Source organism: Desarmillaria tabescens (genome assembly GCF_030435595.1).
Source record: "Desarmillaria tabescens strain CCBAS 213 chromosome Unknown EV420scaffold_5, whole genome shotgun sequence".
NCBI lineage: Eukaryota > Fungi > Basidiomycota > Agaricomycetes > Agaricales > Physalacriaceae > Desarmillaria > Desarmillaria tabescens.
In genome coordinates, this window is record NW_026848304.1 from 245,621 (window position 1) to 263,160 (window position 17,540).

Consider the following 17,540-nt stretch of genomic DNA (forward strand, 5'->3'; position numbering starts at 1 on the left):
GGACAATAAATGGCAACCCCCTCGGTCTCGCTGCCAGGGGAACCGACACGCCACAATAATAACACAGACAAATACTCCGGTCTCAGGGGATAACAAATACATTTTCGTACAAGTTCCCCTACAAGTCCGCTGGTATAATGTAAATTATAGCCACAAATATCCAATCTCAAGGGTAAATAGGTAGTCCATCATGGTCCATCAAAAGCATTAATTATGACTCGTCAAAGACCAGTTGTCGAGGTCAACAGAGGAAGGTGTAACGAAAGTTGTGCCGTCATTCCACTGTGGGTTAAACAAAACCTGGATGTTGTTCGTTCCCGCACTGAGCTCAATGATCAGCACCGTAATTCCTGGATTCGGTTGGTCGGGATCGGGCGGTGTAGGATCCGTGTCAAACCGTGTGGCATTCGACGTCGTAAAGGTCGCACTGCTGGGGCTGATAATTGACACCTCCATCGTCTTGCCATCACGAACCAATGTGGCTTTCGACCCGTTGGTCGTGACTGTCGCATTTGTGTGCATTCGCCACTGGATGTCAGCCGTCGACGTGACCTCGTCTTGAACTAAAACCTGCTTCCGCTTGTTGAGCATCCGCACACCTCGTTTTACCGAAGTCCTGGAATCCAAATTAGAACGAAGAAAAAGACCGCAGAAGGACAACTACTCACGCATTGAAATAGGCGCTGGTCGTGTCAGCCACCCAGAACGCAGTTGAATCGCTGTCAACTGTAAATACTGTGCTCGAGCCCTGCGTCGTGTTGGATGTCCCAGAGCTGAGGATCTTCGGCTCAGCCAACACATCTTGGTTGGTCTTGCCAATCAGAATCGTGTTCTGGCCCTCCGTCATCTTTCTGTAATACTTCCACCGGTCACTTTCCTGCGTATCGTTGCTGAAGTAGTTCGTTGACAGATAATCCCCGGATCCCAACTCTCCTGCCCATCTCGTGCCTAAAGCATCAAGAACAAAGTCACCCACATCTAGATCGTTGTGCGTTTGGTGACCTTGGTTCTTTCCGGCCTTCATAGCGACATAAAGAGCATTGATATCTGTCCAGCTACTCCTCATCGACACCCACTGATCAAGTTGATTATCAAAGAAGGAATCCAACGGCTTTCCATCCCAGAATGCTCCCACGACAGTGGGATCATACCAGAACATGCTCCATGGTTCAGGCGCATCGTGTTGTTCACGTTGGAAAAGGGTGTATACGGGTTCATCGAAATAAGTACCGTACCAAATGATGGAGTTGGCAGTGGAGGAGAATTTGTTCGGGCCATGATCACCCCAATCGAACAGAGAGGTGGGTCCGAAAACATACATGTGAAAGTCACCAGTCTTCTTGAAGTTGACGTTGGAGTCTAACAGGCCATAATCAGATCCTGTGGCCGTCAGCAATGCCGAGGACATCTCGGCATGACCAGTGGTACCAAAGTACCAATAATTGGCGGTCTCTGCCCATGTACCATCATCCGTGACGGCCTGAGCACAATTTTCCAAAGCATTGTCGATGGTAAGACCAAGAAGTGTCTCTGCGTTGGTCGTAGTGTCATCGCCCAAGATGGCAAGGGAGGCCATCGTCAAACCGGCATTACACACGCAATTCCAGTTGCCGGTGGTGTTGGTCCTCCACCATCCCGTATAGACGGTAGGGTCATTGTATGCTGCAACACCGGGACCCAGACCGTACAAGTTGAGGGTATACCTCATCTGGGTCTTCTGCTCGTCGGTCCACACATCGTAAAGCCAATCGTAGGCAATGGCAAATGCGGAAGAGAACTCCGCAGTATCAAGGAAATGACCCGAGTTCCATTTGTCGTCAGTGGGACCGAACGATGTAGTCCCATTACCAGCGGCGTTCTGGTGGGAAAAGATGAGAAAATGATTGAGAAGGCCGAGCGAAGACTTACTTGAATTTCCTCCCAGCAACGGTCGACCCACTTGGTGTCATTCGTCATGCGGTAAACGTAGGCGAAAGCCTTGACCCGCATTTTGACCTCACGAGCATTGTCAAGGATACCGCTGTCGCCATCCATATGATAAACGACAGGGTCTTGGCTGTAATAGTCCGTGGCATTCCCAAAGATGGTCTCATTCCAGTATTTGAGGTAAGGATCATTGGCTATGAGAGTTGGAAGGGCCTGCCATTTGTATGCCGGAGCGATGAGTCGGGGGCGATCACTTCGTACAGAAGTAGCGCTGGGGTTTGATGGGCTGAAAGAATCGTTTGGCCAGGCATTAGTAGCACTGGAGGTATCAACAAAGGTGGGGGTAGTGAATGCTGCTGTATTAGTCTGAAAACCTTGTTAAGCGAAGTTTTTCGAGCGGGAAAGTGACGTACAGTGGAGGGGTATAATGGAACCATGAATTCGCTATTCGTCGCGGTGGCATATATGCCTATGTCATTCTTGGCGGTAACTGCAGCACTGGCAGCACTGGCTTCTGCTGCAGCGTTGGTGCTGCTCGAGCTGGAGGCGTCGTTGCTGTTTTTAGAGTTCCGGCTGCCGACTACGCCTCCGACCACAGCACCAACGATGACAAGGACGGCGACAGGGATACCAAACTTGATCCAGTTGCTGGTCTTCTTTTTGGCGGCGGATACGGGCGTTATGAAGCCAGTGGACTCGTTGTAGTATGGGTCGCCTGCACCATAAGGATGGTTGCCGTTGTTGTTAACGGCGTTATAGTTGGCCATCCCGGCGAAGAAAGACTAGAAAAAAGACAGAAATATAACGAGAGACGGAGACAAGGTTGAAGGGAGAAAAAGGCGACGGCGACACCTGAAAAAGCCTAAAAGGCCAGCTGGAGATGGAAGAGAAGGAAATGATGTCGACAGGTGGCCTCGGTCCTTCCCAGTGGCGTGGGAATTAGATCTTTGAGCGCAGTCGCGAAGGTCACAAAAAGTTTCACACCGTACTATGAATAGTACATTGCGAGCTATTATTATACAGTTTCGCATAAAAATACAACTATACTGCTGCTTTCATTGTTTATCAGTCACGTACGAATACACCTGCAGCACCCATTCCTGTTCCAATGCACATCGACGTAACGAGAATCTAGATTGATGCCATGAAAAGGAGAACCTCTGACATGAGTGATCCTCACCTTTCCTTGCCTACGTTGGAGCTCGTTCAATCCAGTAGCAACCTGGCGTGCTCCTGTGCAGCGTATAAAACAAAGGAAAGTCAGTGACGACAGCAGAAAAAAAGCATATTTTTACTCATCTAAGGGATGGCCTAGAGCAATTGCTCCTCCGTTGACGTTGACCTGTATGATGAATTACAAACGATGCGCTAGGCCGAATCAAGATTGGGAATAGGTACCTTATCACTATTGGAAGCAAAGGCCTTGGTTCAGCGAATGATGATTAACTGCGTACCATGGCACATACCTTGAAAGTCCTAACGCTCGCAGGACGTAAACACATTGAGAAGCAAAAGCCTCGTTGATCTATAGTTCATGTTAGAGACAACGGACAGACCAGCTTGTGCAGATCTCACCTCATAGAGATCGACATCGTCCTGAGTAATCCCACAGCTCTTCAAGGCCATTGGGATAGCATAGATGGGCCCAATTCCCATGATACGCGGAGGGAGCCCAGCGACGGCGGTCGTAACATGTTTGCCCAAAATCGTGTACCCCAATTCTTCTGCTTTCTTTCTGGTCATCATTAGCACGGCTGCAGCACCGTCCGTTATCTGACTGGCGTTTCCTCCCGTTGTTGTCGCCTTGCCCCATTGAGGAAACGCACTTTTGATTTTAGCTAGCTTGTCTGTCGTAGTCCCGGGTCTGATACCATCATCCTTAGTTATGAAAACAGGCGTGCGTTCGCCGATTTTCGGGTCCTTTTGATATACGGTGAAGGGAACTATTTCTTTGTCAAAGTATCCAGATTTTTGAGCATGCTCCGCTCGTTGGAACGAAAGGGCTGCAAACTGGTCTTGCTCTTCACGTGTGACGACGAATTCCTCAGCTACGTTTTCACTTGTCCAGCCCATAGGTTTGGAACAATCACGAGAGGCGGCATTCTCGGAAATGAGTTCACTTTGCTGTGGTCCTCCTTTGTCAGGGCTGTGGAACAGCTACATCAGTTCTGGGTAAGGCAAGACGGGATGATGTATACTTCTCAGACATGCTCTCCACTCCGACCGCTAGACCAACTTCAATCTGCCCACTTCGGATTTGATTTGCAATGGTTGTAACGGCCATGAGCCCACTTGAGCAGAACCGGTTGATGCATTGAACGGGAACAGACTCTGGAAAACCGGCAGCCAGAGATGCAGCTCGAGCATGATACGCCTGCGTCTGGCGTCAAGACAGTTCCGACACAGATGTCGCCGACCAAAGCCGGGTCGATTTTGGATTGCGAAATGACTTGCTGTATGCCGTTGAAACTTGAGCTGAGTAACAGGGAAGAGCATGTACCTTAAACATCTCCAGCATGAGCTCATCAGTCCTATATCACGCGTGATGAGACTGCGGGATATTCAAGAGCGGAATGACAGACCTGGCATCCTTGAAGCCCCCCTTCCTTGCCTTGCACAGCGGCGAGCGGACCGCAAGGGTGATAACTACATCGTCCGGGCTCTTACGATGCAGAGCTTCAGAACCTTGAGGCGTGTAGAGATGGGAAGCAAGCTGTCGGACACGTTCCATAGCGGTAAAGCGAGAGGCTGGGGTACCGGTAAAGCTCTGGGTATATGTACCGTGTCCCGAGACTTCTTGGTCCGGCCGACGCGGACTCTAACCGGTTTTCACGCGACAGTTAGGACTTGAAGCTTGATTAGGACTTTTTGAGTGAACATGACCATGTCCCAGGGGCGTCATACATGGACACTGGCGGTAGCGGTGACAGTCATGTCCAAAGAGTATGACTCAGTTCCGACTATTTCAACGTAGTGTTGCCCTTTGTTATCTCTTCCGTAGACCGCCTCTTTGCAGAACATACATCACAATGCCTGTTACCGTTATCGCCGCCAAGCCAGCAACCGAAGAGGTAAAAGGAACTTTCAGATACATAGGTAAGTTGGTAGAATCTCATCCATTGCCATCCTTCTAACTCTGTCGTAGACATTGGAGGTACTCGAAACCGGCACCATGATCAGTGCTTCCTCACCACTAATGCATATACAGTGAATCTAACTGACCCAGTTTTTCGCGGGGTTCATTATGGAAGGAAGAAACATGATGGTGAGATCGGACTCTACTGAACTAATTCACGATCATTGACATCGATAAAGATGACTTTGAAGCTATGCTTGAACGGGCGCGCGCTGCAGGTGTCAAATCCATGATAATCACTGGAGGCAGTCTTCACGAATCTCAAGAAGCCTTAAAGTTGGCAGAGACGCATGGTACGGCGATACATACCGCTACTTGATATCTCTACAAGATTATTGAAAATAAGATCTTTATGCGACCGTTGGCTGTCACCCAACGCGCTCGGGAGAATTCGATAAATACCGCGGAGGACCAGAGGCCTACCTGAAAGCTCTTGACGAGCTACTAGACAAACGAACGCGAGGAAAAGGACGTGCTGTTGCCGTCGGAGAGTGCGGTCTAGGTAAGAAATACTTTGGAAACATACTTGACAAGCTAACTTGCCCCAAGACTATGACCGCACGCATTTTGCATCCCCGGAGACTCAGAAAAGACATTTTCGTGAGTCAATATTGAACGCTTGAACCATTGTGCGTTTCTTAGATGAAAGCAGGCTCTCAGCTGGCGCTAGCAAAAAAATATCGCCTCCCTTTGTTTTTGCACTCTCGTGCTGCACATAAGGATTTTGTCTCCATACTACAAGAGGAAGGCTTCGGTGAAGACGGGGGGAGAGCAGTTGGAGGTAAAGGTGGTGTAGTTCATAGTTTTACTGGGACTGTCGAAGAATTAAACGAATTGGTGAGTATAGCAGTTCTTCTGTTGGATATCGGCGCTGACTTGTAACACGTAGATGAATATGGGTTTTCACATAGGGTGTGTATAAAGTCTTTTTGTCATGGCCTTGTCTGACCCACGGATGACAGCGTAAATGGGTGCTCACTCAAAACCGAAGCTAATCTGCAAGCTGCCAAAGCTATTCGTCCTGAGCTTTTCATGTTAGAGACAGGTAAAGAGAGGTCTATACTACTCTTGTATTTCTTTGCTAAAGTAAACTGGTTGACAGATGCACCTTGGTGCACCATGACCTCAACACATGCATCGAAACCCCATCTAAATACGCTCCCAGCTTCCTTGCATCCACTTTATTCTCCACCAGCAACGAAACCAGATCAATTCATCTATGGCCGACCGGTGAAGGGTAGAAATGAACCGTGTGCGATTGGAGGTGTTGCATGGGTGATTCATAAACTAAACGGTGTCCCTTTTGAGAAGGTTACAGAAAAGGCATGGAAGAACACCGTGGAACTGTTTGACCTAGAAGAACTGAAATGAATGGTGAATAACCGGTACATCTTTCGGTTACGGGTGTATAGAGCTAAGGCCTAGAGATGCTGCTTATAAGCACGTAGAATAAACGCACAATGTGTCTTGGCTCTTGGTACCTTATGTTGCTGAATTGTTTATGCCATCTGACGCACTGCGGCGAGGCTAGCGGACTTAAAGTGGCAAACTAATGGTCACGTGCCCGGCGCGTCAAATTCAGTTCCTGTTGAACGCTTACCCCAACGTTACGTCCAACGTTCATCTTCGGCCCTTGTCATCAACCTTGCTACTCTATGGCCTCTCGTCTACCGCGATACCGAAGCAGCTCTCCCGAAAGGACTCTCATGGCGCTTGCTCTCAAGCGAAAAGCTCAGGATCAGAATGACCCCCCAGTTAGAAAAATACACAAACCTCTTTCAAAATCAAGTACTTCCACAGCGCCAAAACCTCTCACCAAACCTCGTCCACCTACTCTTACAACGAGCACACGTGCCACTCAGATATCTGACTTGACTAAACAGTTGGGTGAGGCAAAGTCACAGGCTCGAGAGCACCTCCATGCTCTCAACCTCGCCAATGATGAAATCGCCACGCTCAAACGGACGCACTCGATGCAGGTGTCCGAACTCGAATATGACATACGGAAGGGACAACTTCAAGTGGAGGAGCTGGACCAGGATTTGCAGCTAGCAAGGGCAGAAACGCAAAAGCTGCGGGAGAACGTGAACCAGCTCACGCTAACGGGGCAGGATATGCAGGAACAGTTGAGCAATAACGCAGAACTCATTGCAGCTCTCAGGGAAGAGATGGAGGCTCTGAAATCCGAGGCTATCGATGCCGAGTCGGTACGCCGGCAGCTGCACAACACTATCCAGGAGTTGAAAGGAAACATTCGTGTCTTTTGCCGAGTGCGTCCAGATCCATCACCTGAGCTGGCGAATGTCAGCTACAGCAAGGAGAAACGGGATATCGTTGTCACATCGACTAGCGAGAGCGCCACTGGCCAACAGCGCAAGGACGCACACAGCTTCACTTTTGACAGGGTGTTCGAGCCTCACGCAACTCAGGCCGAGGTTTTTGAAGAGGTTTCCCAGCTGGCGCAGAGCTGCACAGACGGATACAATGTTTGTATATTCGCTTACGGTCAGACAGGTTCTGGCAAATCCTTCACGATGGAGGGCGGTCAGGTAATTGTCCTCCGTTCATCCTCTCTTTATCCTACTCATGTATGCAGACCGAAGAAACAGCTGGTATGATTCCAAGAGCTGTTGAGCAAGTGTTCCGCGTCACCAATGATCTTAAATCGCGTGGTTGGGAATATACCCTGGAAGGACAATTTCTTGAAATTGTACGCGTCGATATTCTGCTTTCTGTTTCTTGCCTCTCATTTGACCTCCTAGTACAACGAAACCATCAATGACCTCCTAGCGCCACCGTCATCTGTCAATGCCATCTCCTCTTCCTCGGCTTCGTCTCCCCAATACAGCATCAAACATGATCCTCAAACCCGTACAACCACTGTGACGAATTTGACCAGTGTGCAACTTATCTCTCCTACTCACGTCCGTAAGCTACTCCTCCAAGCACAGTCCCGGAGGAGCGTCGCAAGCACACTCATGAACGAGCATTCTTCCCGCTCACATTCCGTGTTCCGCGTAAAGATTGAAGGTGTCAATGAAACGAGTGGAGAGCGATGTGCAGGGTGGCTGAATCTGGTCGACTTAGCCGGTAGTGAGCGGCTAAATGTGAGTTTTGCAGGTAGCGTGGGACCCTGGAGCAGAACGGTTGAAGGAGACACAAAATATCAACAAGAGTCTAAGTTCTCTAGGCGATGTTATTTCTGCTCTAGGAGAGAAGAGTGCAAATGGGGAGAAACATGTGCCATACAGAAATTCAAAGGTAGGCACTAGCTTTTTTGCGGTCTAGTGTGGTATTGAATATTGATACAGTTGACGTACCTTTTGCAATATTCTTTGAGTGGAAGCTCCAAGACATTGGTACGTCCTTGGTTTACCAGGTTATTCTTTCAGTTATTAACCTTTGACGACTTAGATGATTCTCAATCTTTCGCCTTTGGCAGCTCATCTGAATGAGTCGCTGAATTCGCTACGATTCGCGACCAAGGTACTTAAATTCTCCTTGCATTCTTGTGCGTATGCTCATTCCGCTGCTTTAGGTTAACAACACGACTATTGGTACTGCGAAAAGCTCGAAACAGGGCCGGTGATAATAAGCAGAGCTCAGCTCGTCGGTACATCGGTCTTTATTTCGACGGACATTTTAGCTGCCTGACTATTCTACCCTGCATGAGTAAATTATATGATCGCCAATCAGCTGATCTGTATATTATTTCTCGAGCCCTCAGATGTAGTATAGGCGGATTCCGGCTAGGCAAAATCGAGTGGGAAGGCCGCTTGACCCTGGTGGTATTGCCTGAATTGTAATCCCAAAAGGCTTCCTTCCCTTTCTCCCAGAAATACTCTGTTACCCGAATTCGGAGTGTTTCCTACTCGATCGGAGTAGACGTGAGGAACGCTGTCTATCAATGCCTAAAAACAATCGACACAGTATATGTGATCATAGGCGCTCAGAATGATGCGATGTCTATAAAGTCCTGAAAATGCTTCAAGGCCAGTATGCAATAGGAAGGAGTAAGCAGAAGGATACAAACTCATACGAGTACGTGCAATAACATGATGGTATGAAGTTGAAGATATCGAGAACAAGCGTATCTGTTTACCTTTGTATGTCGGGTGATTCGGGCCGACTATGTCATTGAGCGCGTTTCGTTTTCGTTCTCTGAGGAGACAAAGAATTAAAGCTGAAATGAGACTTTGCGCAAGAGCACAGTGAATAAGTTAATGTGAGCAGTGCAAAACGGTCAATCATCGACATCACTTATCATGACGCACGCGGCACCTATATTATTTGGGATGATTTGGCTCCCGCCACAACCAAACAGCATATCAAATTGTCTTGAAACTTTGTCCTCAACTATTTTGCCATGTCTGGCAAGGACTCTTCCGACCCAGTCCTCCTCTTCACACCCGATAGAGAGAGCCAACGGAGCTCCTCAGGTCTGCCATCCGCTGATTCCAAGCCCAATCCTGGTCCATCGCGCAATTTCGTCATTGTTCCTCCAATTCTCCCCTCAGAGGAGAGAAGCAGGTACAAAGACATGCCAGAGACAGGCAATATACGCGATATCGAGCCCCCCGTCGATGAAGTAATGGGCGAATACAGAGACAACCAGGGCCATGATTGGTATTATGCGCGCTATCAACAGGGAATTACTCATCGGGTACGTGTCGTCGTCATATTAACGCGTCTTGACATGTATTTTGACGCGTTGCCTCTTCTAGTTTCGTAAAAGGATGTTCGAAATAAATCATGCAGATCTCGTACAGGCATATAGTGCGCGTTTTTGCAATCAGGCCTGGTCCCTAATATCCTGACATCCTCCCCCTCTTCAGAGACGCGCAAAGCTGAAGGATCACTGCCACATTTCGACCCATCTGGCCACGACGTCCATCCCAAAGCTCGTCCTACTGTTATGTTAAAGATTGGCAGGCCCAAGCCTGGACCTGTTTTCTCGGACATTGTTCCAGACTCCGAAGAAGAGGATGAGGATGAAGAAGAAGAAGAAAGCTCTCCAGAGAATGAAGACGATTACAGAGCACCATCACGTCGACTTAGACAAAGATCCAGCGCAAAACGTTCGACACTCCCTTTCAGTCCGACAAAGACACGCTCGCAGAGAGTCTACGCTATCCAAGGGTCCGAGGATGAAGATGACGCCGGAAGCGCCGCTCCCCAAAGACGATCTACGCGATATAGAAAGCCTATGAAGATTGACATTGATGAAATCTCTGAGGCATCCTCAGATGGCGGAGACAGCGATGACTACATCACATCACGGGGAGCGAAAGCGAAGACTCTGAGGAATAAGAAGAAAACCTGCGCGCGGGACTGCCTCGCGTCCTGCGTATGGTTTCTTTCGCCCTATTGTTGACATTGACTACGATCCTTTCTCTGACGACGAGTCTTCAGCCTTGAGGGCGCATCGGTCAATCTGTGAGAAATGTCATCGCGGTCCTACTCAGTGTCCTACAAGCAGCCGCTCAAAAGAAAAAGGGTAAAGGCAGGAGAAAGAAGAGGTCATCGGAAGACGAACTTGAGCCTGATTCTGCAGATGAAGTGGAGCGACTTGGCGAACTCGGGGGTTGGGTTAGATGGTGTGTCTTTTCCCTCTGTAGTTAATATATGACCCTGACCGTTATCAGTTTGAAATGTCCTGTTACTGCTCATTGGCGTTGCCTGGCTAGCACTCAAAGGGACGAAATTTTGAAGGCCGCCCGAGAACGAGACCGAGGCTTGTGGATCGCTGCTAACCCCGACGCTGCAGCCAACGTGGAGAAGGATGGTCCAAGCAAACGGCCGGGATTGGGCATTTCTGAGACAACTGAGTTTATCTGCGGTTCGCATCTTCAACGACATGTAGAATTAGTGTGCTGACATAGTTAACAGGTTCCTGCATGAAAGGTGGCATCTGCATGTCGTGCATGGAGGTTGCTATTGTGCCAGATCTATCACGGGTGCAAAAGTCTCAAGGTACCAGCGTAACAAGCACTGTGCCCAACGACCCCGATCATACTGATACCAAAGATGTCGAGGCGGTTGACGTCGCACAAGAACTTCGCTTCCGTTGTTTCACCTGCAAACGACTGTCCCACTACGACCATCTCCCTAAGCCGCCTAATCATGCAGCAGATACAGTAGCAGAGATTGCAGAACACTATCAGAGGAATTGGCTTTGTCACGACTGTGCATCTTTCACCTATCCACTGGATAAAATCCTGGCTTGGCGCCCCTATCCTGCTAATGCTGTTGAACCTCCTCGATCTGTGAGCGAGCCACCTAATTACAAAAGTCCTTTACCTCGAGAATACCTCGTCAAATGGGAGGAACGAAGTTATCGTCGACTCAATTGGGTTCCTCACATGTGGTTACTCTCCACTCATCCCTCCAAATTGAGAAATTTCTTGACTGGTGGCGCGAAAGTCGAACTGTTGGCTGCGTCGAAGAAGCAGATCGAAATCGAAGAACCCGCTTTTATATTTGAAGATGCGGATCAGTCGCGGGCCTCTTCAGTAAAGCCTGGAACGAACACTCCTCAGCTACCTCAGGATGCTATGCTTGACGCTGAATCTCGGATTCCTCCCGAATGGAAGACTGTGGATCGTATTTTGGACATTCGTATCTGGCGCTCCAAGCCCAAGAAGAAAGCAGTCAACAAAGGCAAGGGAAAGTTGCGGAGGATGTCTAGTGACGAGGAGATGGAAGACGGCGCCAATGATGACTTTGGGTCGGACTATGATATAGTGTTCAGTACTGGAGAGCAGCCTGACGACAGCATGATTGAAACTGTCGAAGACTGGGAGACGCGCACTGGCGAAGATTTCACGATTGACAATATTGGGCTTGTTGTATGGGCCTTCATCAAGTGGGAAGATCTTGGTTACGATGAAGGTCAGTCCAGTTTCTACTTCTGATTTTTTGCCCTAATAGTTTCACTAGCATCATGGGATTCTCCACCTCAAAAGACCGACGCCACTTACCCAGCATTCGAAACCGCATTGTCACGCTACATAAAATCTCGGTCGGTTCAAGTTCCGAAACTAAAGGCCCATGAAATATCTGCGTACGAAAACCGGCCCAAGGATGAATACAAGCGTAAACACGCACTTCTAGATGCCGCTGATCTGGATCTGGGTCAGAAACCTGAACTGAAGTTGATGCCTTTCCAAGTAAAGCTAGTTCGCCTCCATGTCATTTCTTGCTCACATTTGGCCAGGTCGACGGTTTCAATTGGTTAGTCGATAACTGGTGGAACAAACAGCCATGTATTCTAGCTGATGAGATGGGTCTGGTACGTTGCCAGAACATTTTCCCGCAAACCTGTATTCAATACGTCTATAGGGCAAAACAGTTCAAATTGCGACTTTTATTGGGAAAATCGCGTCTCAATGGAAGACTTTCCCCGCTCTTGTAGTAGTTCCGAATTCTACTATCACCAACTGGGTCAGAGAATTTGAGCGTTGGGCGCCGAACCTCCGGGTGGTACCGTTTTACGGAGAAAGTAAAGCCCGCGAAGTGATCAAAAACTTCGAGCTCAGGCACAAAACAAAAGAAGCTGGTACAACTGGTGCCAAATTCCATGTGCTCATCACGACATACGAAGCGCTCTTGGGTCAGAAAGATTTTACACCCGTCTTTAAAAATCAACCACGTTGGGAGGTAAATACTAAGTGCTCTTTAAAATAATGATTGGCATACTGACTATATCTCGAAGGTCCTGGTAATCGATGAAGGTCAAAGATGCAAGTATTTCTGTTGTTCATCAAAGTGGCAGAACTTACCTTTATCTCTAGTGAAGAGTGACAAGAGTCTGCTTTTTAGAAAGCTAAATGAGTTGAATAGCATTCATCGGATCATTATGACAGGCGTACGTCTTCCAAAGGATTTACTCTCTCTTTTACTTACAATCGATTTTAGACGCCCCTGAATAACAACATTCGGGAGCTATTTAATCTCATGAACTTCCTCGATCCCGAGCAGTGGAACGATTTGGAGGCTATGGAAAAGGAACACGAAGAACTGACCGAAGACCTCGTGAAGCAACTCCATTCTAGGTTAAGGCCTTACTTCCTTCGTCGTATCAAAAGCGAAGTGCTTCAACTACCTCCGAAGGTGAGTTCTCGTGGAGTGTACACATTCACGGTCTCATCTTGCTTTAGAACGAAGTCATTGTCCCCGTCTCGATGACACCTTTGCAAAAGGAGATCTATCGTCGTATCCTAAGTAAAATTTCCTTTGGTGGCGTAGCATCATCTGACTTTCATCTGAATAGGCCACAACTTGGAGTTGCTCGCTGCTCTAACTCAGCCCGGCGCGAAGACAGGGGTACAGTCAAAAGGCCGCATCAATAATGTTCTCATGCAATTGCGAAAGTGAGTCTTGAACCAGTTTTGGTAGCAGCATTCTAATAGTTCTTAGGTGTCTTCAACATCCTTACCTCTGCTTCGAAGACATAGAACCCACAGGCCTTTCGCCACAAGAGACCCACGAGAAACTGATTGATGCCAGTGCAAAGCTCCGCTTGCTGAAATCGTTATTGCCCAAGTTGAAAGCCCGAGGTCATAGAGTACTACTTTTCAGCCAGGTACGTTGTCGGCCTTAACTCGAGACTATCTTATTCATGATGAATTAGTTCGTGATCGGATTGAACATCATTGAAGATTTCTTAGTCGGAGAAGGCATCAAATATTTACGCCTGGTCTGTTACGAGTCTTGATCGCGATGTAACTCTGACTGTTTCGTAGGATGGAAACACGAAAGGTACTGAACGTCAGAAGGGTATGGACGAATTTAATCGTCCGGGCTCCGATGTCTTCATATACCTATTGACGACACGCGCAGGGGTAAGTGATAATGAATCTGTGTATGCTATGTTCTGATCAGTCAAATAGGGTGTCGGCATCAATTTGTTTGTAAGTTATCTATTGGTCCTTGATTTGTTGAGTTTATAACTGTTTATAACCGTCGTTTCATAGAGTGCCGATACTGTCATCATATATGATCCTGATTTCAATCCACACCAGGTATGTCGCTATTATCAATCACGGATTCCAACCTGATGTCTTTCACTTTGCAGGATCTTCAAGTAGGTCTTCGCGCAGGTGATTAAGATCATATCTAAGTGGTTTCGTAGGCTATCGCTAGAGCATATAGGTTTGGACAACAGAAAACATGTCTAGTCTTCAAATTGATGGTCAAGGCATCTGCGGAAGGTGAGATGATAACCCATCAAATACCTACAATGTACTGATCATGACTGCAGAACGCATCGTGCAAGTTGGAAAGAAGAAGATGGTGTTAGACCATCTCATTGTGCAGAAGATGGATGATGATGACTCGGCAGGAGAGAATGTGCAGTCAATTCTAGGCTATGGCGCTCAAGCACTCTTTGAATCTGGAAATGAGACGACACACGATATAACCTGTGGGTTGAACTGCCATGGAGAGGGCTGTTTTTAACTGACAGTGCTACATCTAGATACCGACCATGACGTCGATAATCTCATAGAAAAAACCGAGAAAGAAGGCGACCAGGATGAGGCAGTCAAGGAGGGCGCTGCGTTCTCATTTGCCAAGATTTGGACAGCTGATCGTGAAACCCTGGAAGAGGTGAGGGATGAGGATCAAGGTGATTCCTGGACGACGACGTTACAATTAATCACCGCGGAACACGAGAAGATCCAGCAACGAGAGGTGGCTGCAACAGGCCGGGGAGTGCGTCGAAAAGCCGCAGCCCCATCACAGGTAACTATAAGGTTTGTTTCTAGCGGTCCGAAACGCACTTACACGTGTTTCAAACAAGGCTGGCATTTACATCGAGGATACGCCGAAAGCTCCTCCACACAAAAATCAAGTCAAAGCCTCGGCATCAAACACATCAGATGGGTCTGCGTATGGAGCTTCAGAAATATCCGACGGGGATGCTAGTGATACTACTCGCACAAACGCTAGTGGTGTCAGTGTCTCAGGCATTGAAACGACCGCGCCTCCAGCCTTGCCAAAGAAAGTTAAGAAGCCGAAGGAAACCCGACCATTTACGGCGATCCAGAATACGGTCGACACTTGTGGATTATGCGGGAAGAGACACGGGGATCGTCTGGGAGAATGTGCTATGACGGACAAATCAGAGAACTTGGCTGAATTCAGGGAGATGTTGATTCTCCATGCGGACGACGAACCCTTTGAAGAACGGGTATGCCTTTCTGTTCATTAAACCACAAGCACCTACTGACTTGTCCTTAATCAACAGCGAGCTGCAGTTGAAGCCATCGATCGAGTCCTATATTACCGTGGACATCTTAGCTTAGTCGCAGGCCAGCCTCTGCGTCCAGTGATAAAGGAATCAGCACAGAACTTTGTGGTCAAAAAGCCCAAGCCACAGGCGGCTAATGGATTACGGATGCCTCCTGCTTTCTCAGCCTCAGCGCCTGTAGCTGGTCCGTCAAAGATTCATGCTGCGCCTTCTGCGTCTGTAGGCCGACCGCCGTCACCTATGGCCGGACCATCCAAACGCACTCCATCTCCGACCCCGCTGATTTCCGAGTCGGCACAGGCTAAGAAAGTGAAGCCGAATGAGAATGCTCCTTGTGTTGTATGCGGACACACATACCACAAACTCCCTGACTGTCCTCTAATCAAAGCAGGTCCCAGAAGGTTCGTTGTGCTACCCATGGTGCGATGAAACACAGACTGATACCTTTCTGACTCAGTGTTGCCAAAGAGATCAAACGTCTAGAAGATTTACCCGGAACCGGCGATACTGTCAAGTATCTCAAACTTATACTAAAGAAACAGAAGCGGAGAGAACTGGCGTTGGCTGCTGATAATAACGATGCCTCACGGAATCTGTAGTAGACTATATCCCGATTTTGGCCTATATTTTGTGACCGAAGTACATGTAAATCGAGTATTGTAGAGTAGAACACAGCCTTATTGTTTTTCATAGAACGTGGGAAGGAAGCCACGCTGAAAGCGGTAGGCAGTTCTCTTATTTGGTCGCTCAACGGGTAAGTGACTCTCTACCATCTGATACTTAACTTCCGAACGACAGCTCTCCAAATCTTGCCTGTATGCACTCAAGCTCGTCGTACCAGAGCGCCTCCAATCCGACACTCAAACGCACACGCTCGTCCGAACATGTCCAGCTGCCACAACTAGAACCTGATACGTATCTTCGAGTATACACACACAAATCACTTCGACGGCCCTGTGCCACCTCGCCCGACGAATATGAAGACAACGAACGACTGTCGGTACTGGGGGAGAAGGCTCTCGATGCAGCAGTGATGACGGCGCTGTTCTACGAACGACCGTTGTTGGGATTGAGCGAGATGGAGGTGAGTTCACGGGCGCTTGTCTGTTAATATGCTTTGGTATTCAGGGAAGACTAGGCGAAGAAAAAAGAGATAACTTCCTGGATGAACATTGACTCCTGGGTGCGACGCTACCAAATGCGAGAGAAGGTCCGATGCCACCCAGACCAGTTCGAAATGTTGCATTCACCTGAGGTTAGTATACTCCATGGTTGCATCTGACGTTCATCGTTGCTCAGTATACGGCTATAGGAAACAAATGCTTTATTCTATGCATATGTCGGCGGTGTGTTCGCAAATCTTGGAATGGATGCAGTCCAAGAGTGGATCAATGCGCTAATGGGCCTCAGTGGGATACAGCAGCCACCCCCTTCGCAGCGAAGGGTGAAGAATCTGCCTACACCTCAACTACAGCCTGCCCAGCCTACGCCTCCTAGACCCCAGTTCATCCCACCAAACCCGTTTGCTCAATTCTCACGTTTCCCGTCAACACCCATGCCGATGTTTCCAGCTACGCCGATGGTCAAACCACCACCGCCTCCGCCAAAGTTGCCCAATCCGATGACACCTGCCCAGCCCCATCTAGCCTTTTTGCCTCAGTTCAACGAAAAGGCTTCTCAGCGACGCGTGGTGGTCGAGTATCCTGCTCAGTTCAGCGGTCCTCCTCATGCCGGCAAGTGGACTGTCAAATGTGTTGGTGAGTACAATCGCGGGTTTGTTAAATTTCCAAGACTCATTATTACGCTCTCTAGTCAACGGGATAGAGAAGGGACAAGGTGTTGGTGGAAACAAACAGATTGCCAAGGAACAAGCAGCACGGGCGGCATATTACGCGATGGGATGGACTTAGCGAATGATATTATTCCCGACTTGATTATGATATGTCAGGATTATTATCATCGCATTTGCCGAATGGCCCGGGCTTGCTTATCCTTGCTTATCCATCATGCATCATGTTGGGGGCAGATTCGAGCCAGCCACTCACATGCGATGATACCTTGTTCATCGCATGCGAGGGACTGGCCCGAGTATACCCGTCATCTCCCATACTATGCTTAAATAATTATTTAGTCACAATACATTTCATTTCTCTACGGTATTTGCTGACCGATCCCTCTGTCTTAGTTATCTTCAGTCATTTCAGCGTCAGATTTGTCGCATCACCG

General features: G+C 48.3%; 6 protein-coding genes across 6 annotated transcripts; 4 read left to right on the forward strand and 2 right to left on the reverse strand.

The window, feature by feature from the left end:
- Positions 1–4: 4 nt before the first annotated feature.
- On the reverse strand, positions 5–2,827 carry EV420DRAFT_1759735 (chondroitin AC/alginate lyase). Its single transcript, XM_060480596.1, has 4 exons — positions 2,340–2,827; positions 1,909–2,292; positions 669–1,858; positions 5–616 (listed from the first exon to the last, which is right to left on the reverse strand). The coding sequence occupies exons 1-4, from the start codon at positions 2,691–2,693 to the stop codon at positions 208–210; spliced, it is 2,337 nt and encodes a 778-aa protein (XP_060336035.1). The 5' UTR covers positions 2,694–2,827; the 3' UTR covers positions 5–207.
- A 66-nt stretch (positions 2,828–2,893) lies between these two features.
- EV420DRAFT_1512256 (Thiolase, N-terminal domain-containing protein) lies at positions 2,894–4,787 on the reverse strand. The gene is given in 7 exon segments (XM_060471639.1): positions 2,894–3,057; positions 3,107–3,148; positions 3,389–3,451; positions 3,502–4,072; positions 4,125–4,300; positions 4,320–4,395; positions 4,479–4,787. 7 exon segments carry the CDS (start codon positions 4,655–4,657, stop codon positions 2,992–2,994), a joined length of 1,173 nt encoding a protein of 390 aa, XP_060336036.1. The 5' UTR covers positions 4,658–4,787; the 3' UTR covers positions 2,894–2,991.
- On the forward strand, positions 4,788–6,631 carry EV420DRAFT_1512263 (uncharacterized protein). Its single transcript, XM_060471640.1, has 10 exons — positions 4,788–5,022; positions 5,072–5,080; positions 5,135–5,191; positions 5,242–5,355; positions 5,409–5,564; positions 5,612–5,662; positions 5,715–5,899; positions 5,952–5,974; positions 6,025–6,107; positions 6,165–6,631. Exons 1-10 carry the CDS (start codon positions 4,872–4,874, stop codon positions 6,431–6,433), a joined length of 1,098 nt encoding a protein of 365 aa, XP_060336037.1. The 5' UTR covers positions 4,788–4,871; the 3' UTR covers positions 6,434–6,631.
- Positions 6,632–6,768: 137 nt separating this feature from the next.
- EV420DRAFT_1262179 (C-terminal kinesin) lies at positions 6,769–8,651 on the forward strand (the record flags this gene model as incomplete). Its single annotated transcript, XM_060467109.1, is given in 7 exon segments — positions 6,769–7,611; positions 7,659–7,772; positions 7,825–8,182; positions 8,202–8,323; positions 8,374–8,421; positions 8,477–8,548; positions 8,601–8,651. 7 exon segments carry the CDS (start codon positions 6,769–6,771, stop codon positions 8,649–8,651), a joined length of 1,608 nt encoding a protein of 535 aa, XP_060336038.1.
- A 662-nt stretch (positions 8,652–9,313) lies between these two features.
- On the forward strand, positions 9,314–16,062 carry EV420DRAFT_1512265 (SNF2 family DNA-dependent ATPase). The gene is made up of 25 exons (XM_060471641.1): positions 9,314–9,725; positions 9,900–10,409; positions 10,468–10,528; positions 10,566–10,659; positions 10,708–10,901; positions 10,952–11,953; positions 12,002–12,231; positions 12,279–12,353; positions 12,404–12,721; positions 12,777–12,795; positions 12,856–12,929; positions 12,980–13,174; positions 13,222–13,285; positions 13,335–13,434; positions 13,481–13,646; positions 13,695–13,760; positions 13,807–13,905; positions 13,954–13,974; positions 14,038–14,085; positions 14,196–14,274; positions 14,325–14,486; positions 14,541–14,806; positions 14,865–15,254; positions 15,312–15,715; positions 15,772–16,062. Exons 1-25 carry the CDS (start codon positions 9,429–9,431, stop codon positions 15,911–15,913), a joined length of 5,076 nt encoding a protein of 1,691 aa, XP_060336039.1. The 5' UTR covers positions 9,314–9,428; the 3' UTR covers positions 15,914–16,062.
- On the forward strand, positions 16,063–17,471 carry EV420DRAFT_1512273 (uncharacterized protein). The gene is made up of 4 exons (XM_060471642.1): positions 16,063–16,398; positions 16,453–16,569; positions 16,627–17,071; positions 17,127–17,471. The coding sequence occupies exons 1-4, from the start codon at positions 16,132–16,134 to the stop codon at positions 17,222–17,224; spliced, it is 927 nt and encodes a 308-aa protein (XP_060336040.1). The 5' UTR covers positions 16,063–16,131; the 3' UTR covers positions 17,225–17,471.
- Positions 17,472–17,540: the final 69 nt, after the last annotated feature.

Bases quoted from the DNA above. Each gene is read 5' to 3' on its own strand.
- EV420DRAFT_1512265 (XM_060471641.1), top strand. From the start codon at position 9,429: ATGTCTGGCAAGGACTCTTCCGACCCAGTCCTCCTCTTCACACCCGAT. The intron at 13,761-13,806 runs GTCTGTTACGAG...ACTGTTTCGTAG, and splicing joins GCATCAAATATTTACGCCTG to GATGGAAACACGAAAGGTAC. The intron at 15,255-15,311 runs GTATGCCTTTCT...CTTAATCAACAG, and splicing joins ACGAACCCTTTGAAGAACGG to CGAGCTGCAGTTGAAGCCAT.
- EV420DRAFT_1512273 (XM_060471642.1), top strand. From the start codon at position 16,132: ATGCACTCAAGCTCGTCGTACCAGAGCGCCTCCAATCCGACACTCAAA. The intron at 16,399-16,452 runs GTGAGTTCACGG...AGGGAAGACTAG, and splicing joins TGGGATTGAGCGAGATGGAG to GCGAAGAAAAAAGAGATAAC. The intron at 16,570-16,626 runs GTTAGTATACTC...ATACGGCTATAG, and splicing joins AAATGTTGCATTCACCTGAG to GAAACAAATGCTTTATTCTA.
- EV420DRAFT_1512263 (XM_060471640.1), top strand. From the start codon at position 4,872: ATGACTCAGTTCCGACTATTTCAACGTAGTGTTGCCCTTTGTTATCTC. The intron at 5,565-5,611 runs GTAAGAAATACT...ACTTGCCCCAAG, and splicing joins CGTCGGAGAGTGCGGTCTAG to ACTATGACCGCACGCATTTT. The intron at 5,975-6,024 runs GTGTGTATAAAG...CACGGATGACAG, and splicing joins AATATGGGTTTTCACATAGG to CGTAAATGGGTGCTCACTCA.
- EV420DRAFT_1759735 (XM_060480596.1), bottom strand. From the start codon at position 2,693: ATGGCCAACTATAACGCCGTTAACAACAACGGCAACCATCCTTATGGT. The intron at 2,293-2,339 runs GTACGTCACTTT...CAAGGTTTTCAG, and splicing joins TTCCATTATACCCCTCCACT to ACTAATACAGCAGCATTCAC. The intron at 1,859-1,908 runs GTAAGTCTTCGC...TTTTCCCACCAG, and splicing joins GTTGCTGGGAGGAAATTCAA to AACGCCGCTGGTAATGGGAC.
- EV420DRAFT_1512256 (XM_060471639.1), bottom strand. From the start codon at position 4,657: ATGGAACGTGTCCGACAGCTTGCTTCCCATCTCTACACGCCTCAAGGT. The intron at 4,396-4,478 runs GTCTCATCACGC...ACTCAGCTCAAG, and splicing joins CCGCTCTTGAATATCCCGCA to TTTCAACGGCATACAGCAAG. The intron at 3,058-3,106 runs GTGAGGATCACT...GCATCAATCTAG, and splicing joins TCCAACGTAGGCAAGGAAAG to ATTCTCGTTACGTCGATGTG.